This window comes from Diadema antillarum, unplaced genomic scaffold (assembly GCF_040938485.1).
Source record: "Diadema antillarum isolate AM-2024a unplaced genomic scaffold, OU_Dant_1.0 seq00002068_RagTag, whole genome shotgun sequence".
NCBI lineage: Eukaryota > Metazoa > Echinodermata > Echinoidea > Diadematoida > Diadematidae > Diadema > Diadema antillarum.
The window spans coordinates 2,640-20,732 of record NW_027272715.1 but is presented as its reverse complement, the minus strand read 5'-3'; the positions used below and the strand labels follow the sequence as shown (position 1 = coordinate 20,732).

General features: G+C 38.0%; 1 protein-coding gene across 1 annotated transcript; it reads left to right on the top strand.

Moving 5' to 3' along the window:
• Positions 1-6,257: 6,257 nt before the first annotated feature.
• On the top strand, positions 6,258-14,883 carry LOC139713805 (uncharacterized). Its single transcript, XM_071625509.1, has 3 exons — positions 6,258-6,771; positions 12,182-12,290; positions 14,039-14,883. Exons 1-3 carry the CDS (start codon positions 6,492-6,494, stop codon positions 14,847-14,849), a joined length of 1,200 nt encoding a protein of 399 aa, XP_071481610.1. The 5' UTR covers positions 6,258-6,491; the 3' UTR covers positions 14,850-14,883.
• Positions 14,884-18,093: the final 3,210 nt, after the last annotated feature.

The following is an 18,093-nucleotide window of genomic DNA, read 5'->3' as shown; positions in this document are numbered from 1 at the left end:
ACTCGCCACCCTTATTGATAATTTGTTTTGTAACACCCTACCCCTTACTGATTCTTATATAATTCTTTCAGATATGACTGGTCATTATCCAATTATGATTATTTTTTTTTAGATCTCCTTTATTAAGTCGTAAAGTTTTGTCTGAAAAGTTAGCTAGTCTTGATGCGGTTCTCGAAAATGCTGACTGGTCCAAAGTATTTGAAAGTGATGACATCAATTTGTCTTTTGATTATTTCATGGAAACATTCAATTTTCATTTGGATAATGTAATTCCAAAGCAAAAAAAGAAACCAGATTATAAAAAGACATCTAGGTTACCGTGGATTTCAAAATCAATTCTTAGGTCGATTAACAGGAAAAATCGATTATATTATAGATACAAATTGGAAAAAATGAGCGATCAAAACATAAATACACTTCATATAAAAGTACCCTAACTATGGTTTTACGTTCCGAAAAGAAAAAAAATATTACTTTAAGCAATTGCAAAGATATAAGTTTGATATGAAAACCACTTGGAATGTTTTAAAGCAAGCTATGAATGTTTCGAGTAAACATTCAGCTATTGATAATATCAAGTTGAATGATGAAATCATCAGTGACCCTGTTCACATTGCAAATGTTTTCAATTCTTATTTTTCAAAGATAGGTGAAAATTACGCTTAAAATACCCCTGGGTCAGAGCATCATTTTACTGAATATCTAGGTCAGTGTAATCCCAATTCTGTTTATTTTACTCCAACTAATAGGCATGAAATTATGGATATTGTATCTTCCTTTAAGAACAAGAGGAGTTCTGGTTATGATGATATAGATGATTGTATTCTTAAAGGTGTTATATCTTCAGTTGCTGATCCACTTGTTCAGATTTTTAATTTATCAATTTCTAATGGTGTGTTTCCTGATAAGATGAAACTGGCCAAAGTAATTCCATTATTTAAGAAGGGTGACAAGTCTGAGGTCAGTAATTATCGTCCAATTTCACTATTATCATCGTTGTCCAAAGTTTTAGAGAAACTCATTTATAAGAGAACTATTAATTTTTTGAAGTTGCATAATATTTTGACTAATTCTCAATTTGGTTTTCGAGAGAAGCATAATACAACTCATGCTCTTTATTTTGTTGATCAAGTGGCTCACTCAATTGATAATCACTCTCATTTAACTAGAGATTGTAATTTGTCATCACTGACAAATTAAGGTGATCCGATTTTTTTTTATCAATGATTCGAGTCCTGATCGCAATAGGCATGACCATACAAGTTTCATCTGTGTTTAGAGACATTGGCCGTGTGATGTTTGCATTCTCATTTAGAAAAGGGAGTCATATCTGCCATCTTTGGTACCAAATTCTGTATACACTGAATAACGAAGATACAGCAATGAATACATATGACCTTTGACCCACCTTTGCACTCCCAAGATTACATCTGATGAAATAGTGGTTATTTTGTGAAATGATTCTCGCGACATCGTCTATACGTGTGAAAAATATGGGAAAGATAGGACAGGTATTCACTAAGATACAAGATGAAACATTTATGACCTTTGACCCTAATTTACATACCCAAGATGTTGTCCGATCTAGTAGTTGTTATTTTATGAAATAATGTACGAGACATGAACTAAACATGTGCAAAATATGGGGGTGATAGGGCGTGTTTTTCTTGAGTTATTGCAAAGAAAGTTGCAGAAAGAAAGAAATATCTCAATACATAGAAGATAAGCTTTAATTTCAACCAATTTTTTATCGTAATTCCGACATCGTATGAAAAAACGAATTAAATAAAACGATAGCGCAAAGTCTCAGCTACAATATATTAAAATCTGGGAGAAATTCACCGAAGGGTAAGTGAGCTAGTGCTCGATAGAGACAATCATGTCAATTTTCACATTAAAGAAAATTCCCTCCCATAGAGATAACACGTCATAACGAAGATACAAAAAGAAGTACATATGACCTTTGACCTCAATTTGCACAGACAAGATGGCATCTGAGTAAATAGTGATTATTTTGTGAAATGATCCTTGTAACATGGTCTTTGCGTGTGCAAAATATGGGAAAGATAAGACATGTATTCACTAAGATACAGGGTGAAACACCTATGACCTTTGACCCTAATTTACATACCCAAGATGGTGTCCGATCAAGTAGCTGTTATTTTATGAAATAATTCACGTGACATGAACTAAACATGTGCAAAATATAGAAGTGATAGAGGCCGTTTTTCTTGAGTTATTGCAAAGAAAGTTGCAGAAAGAAAGAAATATCTCAATACATCGAAGATAAGCCTGAATTTCAACCCAATTTTTTGACGTGATTTTGACATCGTATGAAAAAACAAAGGGCACACTTACGGTAGCGTAAAGTCTCAGCTACAACATATTAAAGTCTGGGAGAAATTTACCGAAGCTTAAGTGAGCTAGTGCTCGATAAAGATAGTCATGTCAATTTTCATTTCCAGAAAAACTGCACTCCCATAGAGATAACACGTAAACTGGTCAAATTTGACAAGATTACTTTTAATCCATTTTTACGAGGTGATACTGTTATCCAATCAGAACACTGTAATTTTATGTTTGAAAGAACATTAAATAAGCTACATCATACTGAAATCTGGGTGAAAATTGACAAAGGACTAGTGAGATACGCTCGAATGAACTTGAAATTTGATGACGTCATTTTGAAAATTTACTTTTTTTACTTTATTAAGAAATTTGATATCTTTTAATCATTTTGTCAGCGTTGCCAACCCATGAAATGACATGTACAACTCATCAGTTTTCAAAATATGTATAGAAAATGGGGGGTCACCGTCCATCCTGACGAGTAAAATCGGATTCAAAATTGGCAGTTTTTTGGCATAGTTGTACTGTATATCGCCATTGACGCGCGCGCGGAATTTCAACTTTGACGGGCCCGTATGACGTCATATTGAGTCGGATTGACTTGAAACTTGGTAGAAATATTCCTTGACATTTCAGGCAGCCGATACGTGTGAAAAAACGGGAAATTTCTATTGCATATAAGCTGTGCGTGCGTATATGCGCGCGCGCGTACGCGTCCGTCCGATTTTTTCAATTTTTCAAAAAATGCTCCAAATGGTCTGAAACGTGTGCAAAAAAAAATTTGAGCTCGATTTGAGCATACAAATATTTCAACGCGCGCGTACGCGCACGTACTAAGAGAAAATGTAAATTTTGAGAATATGAGTAGAATGTGCATAACTTGAAATATATGTGACGTAAATTTCATTGAAAAACTTCATTCCATTAATGAGATATGACTGAAAATGTGTTTTCATATAATGACGTCATAGTGACGTCACGGTCGACTGATCACTTTGATTTTAGTTCGATTGCCGTCTTTGGGACACGATACATACATGGTATAAGTTTGAAATTGATAGGCAGAGTACTTTCTGAGCTAACCTCTGCACAACTTTTGGGGAGAAATAAAGAAAGAAGAAGAAGAAGAAAGAATCCGTACAGATACAATAGGTGATCCGAGAGGATACTCGGATCACCTAATTACTATTTTATTGGACTTCTCCAAGGCCTTCGACACAGTTGATCATGATATTCTACTTCACAAGTTATCACATTACGGAATACGTGGGAAGGCCTTGGAGTGGTTCAGGAGTTATTTAGGAAATAGAAGACAATTTGTTACAATTAAAGACAATCGTTCAGTAATAAGAGAAACTAGACTTAGAATTTGTCAACACTGACAAATTAGGTGATCCGATCTGTTTGGAAATCAATGATCTGAGTCCTGATCCAAATAGGCATGACCATACAGGTTTCATCGGTGTTGAGGGGACATTGGCCGTGTGACGTTTGGATTCTCATTTAGAAAAGGGAGTCAGGTCTGCCATCTGTGGTACCGAATTTCGTATACAGTAATGAAGATACATAATGAAGTATATAATATGACCTTTGACTCCACTCTGCACACCCAAGATGACATCTGAGCAAAAAGTGGTTATTTTGTGAAATGATTCTTGTAACATGGTCTTTGCTTGTGCAAAATGTGGAAAAGATAGGACATGTATTCACCAAGATACCGGATGAAACATTTTTCGCCTTTGACCCTAATTTACATAACCAAGATGGTGTCCGATAAAGTAGTTGTTATTTTATGAAATAATGTACGTGGCATCAACTAAACATTTGCAAGATATGGGGGTGATAGGGAACGTCTCTTTTGAGTTAAAGCAAAGAAAGTTACCAAAAGAAAGAAATATGACAATACATGGAAGCTCAGCTTTGCACTTAGTGAAGTTTTTCGACATGAATTCGACGTTTTATGAAAAAACGAAGGACGCATAACGATAGACCAAAGTCTCAGCTACAATATATTAAAATCTGAGAGAAATTCACCGAACAGTAAGTGAGGTAGTGCTCGATAAAGACAATCATGTCAATTTTCATCTGGAAAAATTTCCTCCCATTGAGATAACACGTCATAACGAAGATAGAGAAAAAAGTGCATATGACCTTTCACCCCACTTTGCAACGACAAGATGGCATCTGAGCAAAAAGTAGTTATTTTGTGAAACAATTCTGGTAACATGGTCTTTACGTGAGCAAAATATGGGAAAGATAAGACATGTATTCACCAAGATAGAGGATAAAACTTTTATGACCTTTGACCCTAATTTACATACCCAAGATGGTGTCCGATCAAGTAGTTGTTATTTTATGAAATAATGTACGTGACATGTATTAAACATGTGCAAAATATTGGGCTGATAAAGCTTGTTTTTCTTGAGTTATTGCAAAGAAAGTTGCAAAAAGAAACGAATATGAAAATACATCGAAGATAATCTTTAATTTCAACCAAGTTTATTGACGTGATCCCGACATGGTATCAAAAAACGAAGGGCACACTTACGATAGCCCAAAGTCTCAGCTAGAACATACTAAAATATGGAAGAAATTCACCGAAGCATTAAGTGAGCTAGTCTTGGATAAAGATTGTCATGTCAATTTTCATTTGGAGAAAAACTGCACTCCCATAGAGATAACACGTAATCTGGTCAAATCTGTCAAGGTTACTTTCAATAGTTGTTAGGTTATTGGCAGCTGAATTCTGATTGGATAATACTTGTTGCCATGGCAGCAGGAGAAAACTTTTTTTAACGATAATCAAAAAGAATGTGTTTTATTGCATCTAAAATATCAGAGTTTGCAGCAGTAGGAGGCATCTTGGGGGTTGCCATTCACGTGTGGGCATCCGGTTACCATGGTAACCATGCACAATATCATACTTTAGAATATATTCCACTGCATTTCTGACATCTCTAGCAACATAGTTTGATGGAGTTTTGATGAAGTCTTCATGAAATGATTGCAAAAACTGTGATAATTTTGTCATTTTTAGTGCCCCAATAGCGACAGGCGTCACTGACCCTTGTCTAATTTTTAGTCGTTTTTATTTCCTCTTTATGTCTCTGAGTTGCAGATTGTGTAATGTGGAGAAGCCCACTGCATTGCGCTAAGCCGAGTGAGGGCACATACTCAGTGATTGCGACAGAAAAAAGAAAAACGGTTTGGGGCTCGCAATCACTGGGTATATGCGCTCTCACTCGGCTTGCTTCCTGTCGGAGAAATAAAGACGAAATAATAACGGCTAGAAAGTATGCACTACACCCACTCCAGCTAGGCGTGAAAAGTTAGTTTGCAGGCAAAACCCTTGTTTGTCGAAGAAAAAGTCTGCGTGCGCTAAGATTACTATACGCACCAGTGGTACTGTTGCCTGTTGCAGTGCTAGTGGTACGTGTGATAGTCTTGACGTGCGCAGGCTCTTTCACGTTTGTTCCATCAGTAATCCTGAAAAGTGGCCTGTAATATTCTACTGATACCACAATTTGGAATCACATACTACCTGGGGATGTTTATGGAGGTCCCATTTACCACCCTGTCGGGTTAAACCTCTTCTGCGGGGTGGGTTGGACGAACTCCTTATAATTAAGCTCTTTACCTGTTTACAGGAATTAGCGCCTTTACTAGATTTTAGATCGACGCGCGGATGTTCAATGAGGGGAAAAAACAGTAGGCATGTTCTGAGCCGGTGCGTAGAACCGTGCGTCATCTTGTTCGTTTCCATTTGAAAATCCGCGCGCGTCGCGTCCGCGCGTAAAGCTCCCTTTTTTATGCACATTCGGTCCTGGGCCGGTATTCAAATCCATACTTAAGTTAAGTCTGTTATTGAGCTTAGGATTTTACTTGGCTAAGTAGTTTACTTAAGTCGTATTCAAATGCTGAGCAAAGATTTGGCTTAAACTTAGCGAAGATCGATGACATCGCCCGAAGATAAGTTTTTTACTTATGACGTCACAATTTTTGCGCGATGTCTTGGCCAAAATGGGCAGACGATCACCGCTGCGCTGTGCGACGATTTCCTATGGGAAATTACGTGTTAATTGTTTTTCGCACAAACCTTGTCTAACGTATGTATTCCTACTCGGAGATCATAGCTATCGAAGATGATGGAAGGCGACGAGAGAAGAAAAAAGAATTTCAGTGAAGTGGAGAAATATGAGCTGGTGGAGGGGTATAGGGAGTTCGAGGCCGTCCTAAAACCTAAACTTGGCCAGACCGTGACACATAAAGATAAAGAACGGGCCTGGGCGGCAATCACCAGCAGGGTGAATGCTGTATCAAGGGTGAGGAGGTCGGTGCCCGAGATTAAAAAAAAATGGAACAACCTTTCCAGCACTATGAAAGAGCACCGTTACCAGGAAAGACAGGAGATGTCAAAGACAGGTATGTTGATTTATTTGATTTATTGGAATAATGAGGTGATATATAAGTAATATGTTACGTGAATGTAGAGAGGAACATATGGAACAAATCGTAGATGGCGCAGTAAGAATAACAAGAAAAGGTCAAAATTGGGTCAAATCTTGCGCTTGCGCACAGCAATTTTAGCCCTTTTCACGATCGACCTGAAGCTCTGCGCTGTCTGTGAAACTGCTCACAAATCACGGTTTTTGTCGGCTGCATACAGTATCAATTTTACTTTTAAAGACAAGTTAGGTCTAGACTACTCCGTCAAAACTTCCAGCAAGCGAGGACGATTTGTATCAGCTTATCTTTCGATTGTTGGATTTGTCAGTACAGCTCGGGCTCAAGGCGCAATTCAACCATCACTCTGTCAGTCATCCTGCACGCGGGCCACTGGCAGCGCTGCCCCAGTTGGGTTCATAGGGTGTTCGGTGAAAGCCTCTGCATCATGCATCATCAGTTGCTCCTGTGCAGCTGCATGCTGTGATTAAACTACAGTACATGTAACCCACATACTAGTAGACTCTAGTCTCCTGTTCTGAGTGATACTAGTTTGAGGGTTCTTCGGATCTCGTTCAGCAAAGAAATAAAGCTAAGTTTTCATTCTACATTTGATTTTTTTTTTCAACATTGAATATGTAACGGGCTATAGATCTAGTATTGTTAGCCTATGCATGCACAAAATGGCCAAATACAAGTCAAGGGTAATCGGTAATGAAGTAATGTGTGGTGCTTCCATTCATTTTTGAATATCTGTTTCAGGAATACTTTCTAAATGATCAATGCAGCTTGTTCGATTCCATTTTCAAACAAATGTGATTTTTGTATTTTCTACAGTGTAATTGAGGAATCACAGTTTAACAAGTTAGAATTAGGTCTAGAACTAGTGACCGTTAGATCTCAATCTTAAGATTCACAGAGTATTTTGGATGTGTGATTGATGAACTTCTAAATATTTTTGTATGTGCACATTGACCGCATACTGCACATATTATGCAAATTAAATTATGCACGTTTTCTTCGGTATGTATCACTTTACAACTACAAACTGCTGAACGGAAACTGGGACATGTAGATGTACGGTATTTGTAAGAGTTTAATAATATACTGTCTAAGTTAGATTTAGGGTTAGCCGGTATAGCCTGAAGTTAGTGGCGTGGCAGTGTTGACCGATAAATATGTCGAATTGGTCGAGGAATTTCACTTTTTTTTTCCGGTATTGACAATAGTTCTTCATTTCCTACCACAGCAGGGCCCTGAAGCATTTCTTTAGGTCCCAATTCCACGTTGTGAGGCAATGTACAATTGTAGTTTGTAAATTGTACTGATACAGATTGTAAATATCCACAGCCCTCGTTCACAATTCCCCTCCTGACCAACAAATGTCAATGAAAAAAGTGAAGTTCCCTGACTAATCGAATCTGACATATTTATTGGTCAAGCCCATAGACATATCAATTAAAATTACTAGACGGAAAGCTTTGTGATACGTCAGCATGTTAAGCATTGTTCTCGGACCGGCCCACTGGAATCAATTGAACGCACAGGGTCACTGAATAGCTGAATAATTCATTGTTAGTGGACGGTGGTGACGTCACGGGCATACATGTAGCTGCGTTGTGTGTGGCGCACAACAATAAGACCAGCACGTATCAAGAACGAGGCTCAGGCATTCAGTAATGACATTGGTTAGTTTTGTGTGTGTGTAATTTGTAATCATGAATGATAATTTGTTTACAAATTCGATATAAACCTGTGACCTATTTTCTTTACCTGTGATCACGTGAGCATTCGCAGTTCGCTGACCCAACAGTTTTTCAAATTGCGTCGCAGTAATTAAAACAGTTATTGCGCGTATCATCTAACAAAATGAATTATTCAGTGACCCTCTATTTGTGCGTTCAATTTATTTTTACAAAATGGCAGGGCTTGACCCCCCTGGTCAAGACTCAAGTGGCAGTGATGACAGGATCACATATACATTGTGTTGTGATGTGCATCATATAGACATGGAATGGTGTATGTATTTATCACCATTAATTCATTGACAATCACACGAACCAACAAATTGGTCCCTGTTGGGCGCAAACACAATTTCGAGGAAAAGGAGGATAAAGTTTGGGCGGGTTTCGTATTTGTTTTGTACATATAAAATGAACTGTATGCTATAAAGAATATCCCTTGTAAGAAAGCCTGAATTCTGCTGCTTACTATGATGGTAGTATAAACCTTATACAGTCAAAAATTTGATTACTTCAGCAATGTAAAGTGAACCTCGTTACATGCACTGTGGTAAATGTAATGATTCAATGGTTTACAGACCGGGAAGTTAATGTGCATGATCTTCGAACCGTCGAATCACTAAGATTGCATTGGATAGCAAATGATGAGCGAGACTAGAGACTACATGTAAAAGTGGCAAATGCTAGCCCTAACCCTATCCCTAACCCCACCTCTGCAGGCATAGGTATAATTGCATTACACCTATGGCTGCTTGGCATTAAGTTCTGTAGTGAACTAATACTGAATGAAAAAAGAAAAAGAAATTCTGCTTTTTCCTTAAAAAAGCAGTCATTGACATATTCAATGTTTCAATTTCAATAAAACTTAAGATAAATGTGAAGCAGTATAAGTCAAGAATGATTTGGTTTGTAAAAGGTTTTGGACTGTATTGTCAGATATTTTTTGTAACTGGTATGTTTTTAGTCAAATAAAAGTAGAAAAGCAGGAACAGAAATAACAGTGTTTGGGTGTACCTCGGACATCAACTTCATTTGGTAAAATCAAATATCAATGGCATTTTCACTTGGAGAGAATTCACAGATTTGTTTTTTTCCATTTTTCTCAGTCCCACCTGTGCTGTGTACCACACAGTTGTACCATGGACCTACTACAAATGGACATTCATCACTCGTTAAGTAATTCATGCACCTGTTTCTGTCAAAAGCGTCACAAAAACATTTTAAGCGTGCTTTCCTGCTTTGATCTTACCATCACCGCCGACAACCAGCCTGGATAAAAACAAGACGACGCTTTGATAAATCTAAAAACTGATGCGCAGAAGATAGTAATTCTCTTAAATCAAGAAAAATGCATGTGCAGTTGTAGTGTACATTGGGGAATTATCGCTCAAGTAATTTCATTTGTGAAATGCGCGTACTTTACAAGAGAAAGCAATTATTTTGACAGGTTGATTGTGATTTGTAATCTAATTTCCCTCATTTTTCGCACATTGTTCCAGAGTAAACATGGACAGTAACCGTAGATGACATGTATGTCTTGTCATTAAGCCATGTTTCATGCTTGTCCACAAGTGTCCACTTCAGTAATTTTCAATTTTGTGGCAGGAAAACTGTCATGTTTTCGGGTTTGCTGCTCCCTTTCATCGGTATTTATTCAAAGGCAGTTGAGTCAGAAAAGGTACCTCAGCAAAATAAGACTGCAATGAGGGAAATGGTTCTTTTGTCAATGACCATGCACGATTGCACAAGCGTCATTATCCCAGCACCTGAATGTACGCATTAAGATGCACATAATCAGGTGGCAGCGGTGATGATGGGATCAAAAAAAGACCTTCGTTTCTAGTCCATGTATAGTAGGTCCATGGTTGTACATAATAGCCAACAGTGTACACGTGCCCTAACCCTACCCTATACCCTAACCGTAACCGTAACATTAACCCTAACCTACTTTCCAGTCTTTAGTCTTGCTCATCGTCAGACGCCCGATCGCAGTTTAGTGCGTGCCGTCACAAAGGTGAAATCGCTCGTCTAACATACTTATGAGCGTTTCTGTGTTTGTGTGAATGTTTACGTGTGAGTGTATACATTTGTGTGTTTATATGCATATGTGTGTATGTGTATGTGTTTCAGTGTATGTGTGTGTGTGTTTGTGTGTGTGTGTGTCAGTATGTGTATGTGTGTATGTGTCTGTTAGTGTGCTTACAAGTGTATATGATACGTGTGTGTTTGTGTCCATGTGTGTATGTGTGTGCATTTGTGTCTGATGCGTGTGCATTTATGCATGTGTACGTGTGCGTATACAGTGTGTATGTGTACATGTGTGTCTGTGTGTATGGTGAGTTCTACATGTGTGTGTGTTAGTGTTTAGTTTGTGTGTGTGTTCGAGTGTTTGTATGTGTGTGTGCATATACATGTATGTGTATATATGTGTATGAGTGTGTCTGAGTGTGTGTATATGTGTGGTTGTGTGAATGTGTATGTGTATGTGTATGTTTTTGTGCGTGTATTAGTGTGTGTTTGTGTTTGTATATAGTAATATACGTACAATGTATATGCATGTGTGTGCGTGTGTGTGTGTGTGGGCGAGCATGTGTGTGTATATTATGTTTATGATGCAGGTTTGGAGGCACGCGCACATAGTACATACACATGTTTCGATTCACGGTCAGGGCCAAATTGTACTTGCAATTTTATCTGAACTATGTAAAAATGGGAAAAAGTGAAAATCCAATATGTTGACCATTTTTGATGGATTCGTCGGTTCATGTGATCGTCAATGAATTGTTTCGCAAGCTAGAATGTCAGTTTAAAGTATTTGGATATAGGCTTGGGCCAAAAATTTGAATATTTGCAAATAACAAGTGTATGGTGTTAAGGAAAAAGATCTTCATGCATAATATATAATGGCCCAGACTCCAGCCAGTCAAATTTATAGCTGATCAACATATATTTGAGGACATTAAATTAATAAGCCAGTTCGGAGAAAGCTCATGTGCACATGGGTACAAATGACCTTTCATTTTTCGCAGTTGGTTAGGCACTTAACTAAATTCAAAGTGACATAATGCAGCAGCTTGCCCAACGTAGCAATTTATGGAACTCGTATTCTAACAAAGAATGAACCTGTGTAGATGAAGTGACCAGGATGGTTTGTCAATCAACACTTTGGGAAGCATCTATTTCATTGTGCTGTTTTGAATACATTAACAATCTTTTTCTGTTAACATTGCCAAATACCAGGCTTGCTGTCAGGTGGATGTACTGTCAGGCACTATTTATAAGGATTCCACGAATAATCATAACATTACATTTGCTTATCTCAGTGAAATAAAAAACCAGCTTGTCTCTCGGTACAAATGACCTTTTTCTGCTCATGCTCAAACTGGAGCTCTGAACTGGCTTATTTTACTAGACATTTTAAAATTTCCTTATAACCTGGGGGCCAATGCAATAATGAGAGGAGGTATCTGCCTTGTCTAAAAAGTAATGTCACACGCACAAACACACACACACACACACACGCACATGCAAACTTAGCTCAAGAGCTTGTTATGAAGTGATTCTCATCTGAAATCGGCAGGACGTAGACTATATGTTTACAAAGTTATCGTCACCTGTGTCTTCTGTTTTTCTCATGTTGATTTGAGGTGGTGGAGGACCGGTCTGTGTAATGACTGACATTGACGAGAGAGTTGAGAATGCCATTGGAGCCAACTCAGCAGCCTTGATTGGCATCCTCAATGGAGCAAATTCCTTGTAAGTTATTTTTCAACCAAATCTCTTGGAGTGAACCTGAGTTTCTTGTTTTGTTATGTAAAAAATAAAATCCAATCATCAATGAGTATGATATTGTGTAAAGTCTTTATAACAAGGACCTCTTAACAAGGAAATTTGGGTTATTGTATTAATATTCTGTTACAGTGTACTGTAAAACGAGGAATTTTCGCGTGCTCTTTAATTTCACGAGCGCCAAGATTCGCGAAATTAAAATGCACGCGAAAGTCCTTGTTTACACTATATGCATTGAATGCCTGTGGCACTTGGAGAATATTTAATGCCATGAAAAAGGCTGTCGGCTCCAATTTGCGAAAAATTCATGCCGCGAATATATCATGTTTTACATTATATCAGTATTCAAGAAATAATTAAAAAAAAATAATAATTTCATTTTTATCTCAGAAATATAGGTGTATATATATTTCTTTATCCGATATTTTGTTATGTCAAATCTCTTTCTATTGAATTTGCACTGTATCAGTACAAAGTGATTCAAAATTTAATGTACAAGATGTATAAGATCTACAGAATTTTTTTTTTAGGGGAATACATGTATGAAAATTTAATAAACATTTATAAATGAAATTTTAATATGTCACATTCTGGGGGGAGCATTTCCTGCTAACACATTGTAATGATGGTATTACAAATTGTGTTGCTATGATATAACCAACTCATTCGAATATTCATAAGGAAGGGTTAAAGCACAGAAATGGTTTTGGTAAGTTAACTTCAAAAAAATAAAACTTGTTCAGTATTTGATAAAGCTCTTTCAAATAAATATTTGTAACAACTTTCACGCTTGGAACTCAAATAAGAATTACAATGTAACAAATTGATAATAATTAGAACTTGCAAAGTGCAGATAACGCTCATTTTTGGGGGGAAGGCCCACTGAACAATAAAAAAATAAAAATTAAATCATTTTAGATACAAAATAGCAGTATCAAAGCAAATCATGACTCCTTGATGAATTGCCTTTATAATCATCAAATATCTAATTTTCTTTTTAAAAATTATATCCAATTTAATAAAACTATCATTGTATTTTAATAAAATTTAATGAAATGTGAAATTAAAAAATATCCGTACTAGTTTATTGATTTGATTTTTGTCATAGTTGGCCTATTGTATAAAGGGAAATTTCTTTTTAAAAAATGACTTGTTAATGGTACCTTTTTAATGATAATATTGACTGGCCTGTAAGAGATAGGAGACTATATTGCCCGATTTGAAATCAAATATTGCCCAAGCAATATTTGTGGGCAAAATTTGATTTCAGAGAGGGTAAAGATATAGTCTGGCTGTTTGAAGGCCAGTCAATACTACTATTATTAAGTGGAAATCCTGAAAATTGTGTCAAATGATTAATAAAATGAATGTAGAACCGAAACAATAACCACCGCTCCCTTGATCATACAACTTGAATGGGACGTATGACATAAACAATGGGATATGTGTAGTTATGAATCAGGTACACGCTATTAAAGCATGGCTGTATGCAGCAGGGGAAGGGGGGGGGGGCATTCCCCCCCCCCCACGTAAATTTTCAAAATTATGTATTTTTATTAATAATCATTTTAAATTTCCCTCAATTCGCCCAAAATAGGCATTATATTATTCAAATCTTGTAAAAGCTCTCAGAGCTACAACTTGTACAGTTTACTGTTTGTGGAAATATGGCAATATTATTAAAACAATTTTGTGATTTCTCACTTTTCTTGCAGGCGTGGACTGATACCAGTCCGACAAGCTGCATCATCAGCTGAAGTCCCACCACCACATAGGAGAGCCCCATCACCAGCAGCTGGAGCCCCACCACCATCACCACCACCACTACCACAAGCTGGAGCCCCCCTGCCACCGGTAGCAGCTGGGGCCCCCCCGCAACCGGCAGCTGCAGCTAGAGCCCCCTTGCCACCACCAGCAGCTGGAGTCCCTACGCAACCTCTCACAGCTAGAGCCCCCCTGCCACCGACAGTACCTGGAGCCTCCTTACAACGAGCAGCAGCAAGAGCCCCCCTGCCACCAGCAGCAGCTGGAGCCCCACCACAACCGGCAGCAGCAAGAGCCCCCCTGCCACTGGCGGCAGCAGCTGGAGCCCCACCACAACCATCAGCAGCTAGAGCCCCCCTGCCACCTACAGTACCTGGTGCCTCCTTGCAACGGGCAGCAGGTAGAGCCCCCCTTCCACCAGCAGCAGCTGGAGCCCCACCACAACTGGCAGCAGCTAGAGCCCCCCTGCCACTGGCAGCAGCTGGAGCCCCACCACAACCATCAGCAGCTAGAGACCCCTTGCAACCGGCAGCAGCTGTTGCCTCACTGCCTGGGAAGTCAAACAAGAGGCGTAAGTCAGAGGGCCAACTCTACAACACATACCTGGAATGGGAGATAAAGTGCTCTCAGGAGAAATTCAAGAAACTTCAAGCGGAGCAGGCGAAGTTGGAGCTAGAGAAGGAGCTGCTCACCTTGAAAATAAAAAAGGTGAAGATGGACATTGATGGAGAACACTTTCTCCGGTCTCTTACTGAACAGTAAGGATGCCAAGGGTGTGGCAGTCTATGGTTAGGCCCCCCCCCCCCCCCCCCCCCCCCAAAAAAAAAAAAAAAAAAAAAAAATTGTATGCCCTTTGCGACCAACAGAAAATCCTGGAAATTTTGGCTCGGGTTTTTTATTTATTTATTTTATACTATTTCAATTTTTTTTCCCACAGTTTTCATCTTCTACAAATTTGTGATCTATTTTTAACGCAAAATGAAAAATGTGTTTAAAAACATAAATACCTAAAGAAAAACAGATGAAAGAAAACAACAAAATACCTACCCTCTTGGATTTTGGTAATTTGTACTTTTTAATAAGGTCAAGCAAACATATTTTTTTGGGGGGTGGCCTTTTGCGTAGACGCTTGAAATGTGTATCACCTACTGCCAATTGATATATCTTGTTCATTTGGTCATCATTAAATAAATGACCTCTGTACCTTGGCCTGGCAGGGGTGTCACTATTGAAATCTAGAATGTATGAGCCCAGTCTCATTTATGGTTTTGCATATGTACTCTCATGTTGAAAGATGTGTATGTAAGTATGCTCCCTCTTCCACCACACCTGGGCATGTTTCAAAATTGTTGATTTATATCCTTTGGGATCATGGGTGGGCTCAATTACATTCAAGTTACATTTCTGATTACATTCCAGAGATGATTCAAGGACTTAAAAGACTAATAGTCATTACAATATCCTGCCAAAGCAAAGCTACATTGTAACCTATTGTCCTGTTAATGGTAGAGGATCCCATTTGCAGGTTTAAAGCCTGATAATTTGCAAACTTAGTGCCATTTTAAAGTAAATATCGATAGAGAACCATCATACATTTAATGTAAGTTATTGTAATAATAATGTAATTTATGATAATTGATTGATATTTAATTTCATGTGGGGTTAACTCCGAATTCAAAACAAGGAAAAGTAGAAATTACGCGATGCGTAACATATGTCCCCGCCGGAAGTAGCATTTAGTGGCAAAATGTACAATATAGGTAAAAAATCAAGGTCAAAGAAGTCAAAGGTCAAAATTCTGTGTAGAAGTTTTGAAGCCCTCACCTAGTGCCATCACCAAGCAAACGGAATCGAAATCGGGTTAGAAATGGCGAAGGAGTAGCATTTTGTATTCAATGTACAATATAGGTAAAAAACCAAGGTCAAACGTCAAAGAAGTCAAAGGTCAAAATTCTATGTAGAAGTTTTGAAGCCCTCACCTAGTGCCATCACATAAAGCAAACGGAATCAAAATCGGGTTAGAAATGGCGAAGGAGTAGCATTTTGAAGCAAAATGTACAATATAGGTCAATGGTCAAGGTCAAAGGTCACAACTGAAATTTTGTGTAGAAGTTTCAAAGCTCCCATGTAGTGCTATCACATAAAGCAAACAGAATCAAAATTGGCTCATAAATGACAGAGAAGTAGCAAATTGAACAGTTTGATCACACACGGACGCACAGACGGACGGACGGACGGACAGACGGACGGACGGACACACACACGTACGGAGCCCTGCTCGAACTCGTTCGGCGGGGACAATTAAGGAAAATCTAGGATATATTTTTGCTTCCTATTCCTGTTCTATGAAATATTGTTAGTTTAAACTTCACAGATGTTGTTCTGGGGTCAGAAGCCATCTGTAGAAGAAATTTGGGAAAGATTTTCAGTGGCTTGCAAGTTGCAAATGGGATCCCCTGCATGTACCTTTAAGAATTGCTCTGGCTAATCCTGGAATGTCATTGAAAATGTAATTGAATGTAACTAGAATGTATTTAAGAATGTGATTGAAACCAACTCCTTTTTGGATTGAATTTTATGGCAAATGTGCCTCTCATTTTTGATCCTGGAGTAGGTAGCTACAGGGGAAACTCGGTATAACGAACACTGCTATAACGAGATATCGGTTATAATGAAGAAATTTTCCCGATCCCAAATTTCCTCCACACAAGTCTATGTAAAATGCTACTCTTATAGCGAGATCGGCTATAACGAAATAACTGCTATAATGAGATAAATTTCTGACTTCCAAACAAAGAAAAACAAAGCCAATCAAACCTGCTATAGCGAGTTAAAGCAAAATGTCTTCAGTAAAGCTTTACTTCGCCTGTGCTATCATCTTCCGAGATTGTAAAGCTTGATGTGCCGAAAACTGTCTTGTACACACATCATTATTTTCCTTCAGTGCACTCCAGCTAGCACTGCATGTTGTACGTGTAAGTGTGTGTGTGCGCGCACACTGATGCATGCAAAAAATGTGGTGGGACAGCCATATGTATACATCACATCATCATGACGTTTAGCAGGTGTGAGGAAATCTGATGCTGTGATTGGCTTTCTACGTGGGGAATTCCCCATCTTCACACACACGCAGTCATAATGTACGTATACAGAATGTGTCACACAAACACACAGCATTGTTTAGACCATATTCAAGCTTTCCATACAACACACACCCATACTATAACCACATACCAATCCACAGACGATCTTGCATGATACAATCGCAAGCTATACAAATTTACAAATTCAAACATCTATAATTAAGAAACACATTATTGATATTGGATTTCCTTGGCAAAAAACATCTTCTTACCCATAAAGGTGAGTAATTCCCTCACAAACAATATCAAGTTATTAGTATTGATTGAAATATGATGGGTAGTCCCACATGTGCAAATTAATGTCTTTATGTTATGCTTTCTTTTATGCCTACTGATATAACGAGATATCGGCTGTAACGAGGAAAATGACTCGGTCCCGACCATCTCGTTATATTGAGTTTCCACTGTATTAGCTTACATTCTTCTGTATGCATAGTGAGAGCATGCATGTGTTTTGTAAAATGTAAGAGCATCTCCCAAAAGTAATTTTTTCTAAATTTGTCGCAGGCTACAAGAAATGATCATGTCAGATGGAGTCAACAAAAATAACCTTATTTCACCTTTTATGTTCATATTCTATTCAATCAATTACGTATAATACAGATCATGAAATAACATCGATTCAGCATACCATTTTCCAAATGCACATTCCCTAATATTTGAGTATATTCAGGAATATTCTGAAAGGTTCCATTATTCTAATGAAATTATTTGTTGCCAGGACTGCATGTTAAATCAAGTAGCAGCTGTGATACTTCCCTAAAGTGAGAACTTACATCGTTTGCAAGAAAATTTTTGAAATATGTTGGTTATGACTTGTTAGGGAAGATAATTTATTGAAACACGCCCTGTATAACAACAAC

Coding starts and splice junctions, on each gene's coding strand:
- LOC139713805 (XM_071625509.1), top strand. CDS start 6,492: ATGATGGAAGGCGACGAGAGAAGAAAAAAGAATTTCAGTGAAGTGGAG. Junction 6,772..12,181: donor ACAGGAGATGTCAAAGACAG/GTATGTTGATTT, acceptor TGTTGATTTGAG/GTGGTGGAGGACCGGTCTGT. Junction 12,291..14,038: donor CTCAATGGAGCAAATTCCTT/GTAAGTTATTTT, acceptor CTTTTCTTGCAG/GCGTGGACTGATACCAGTCC.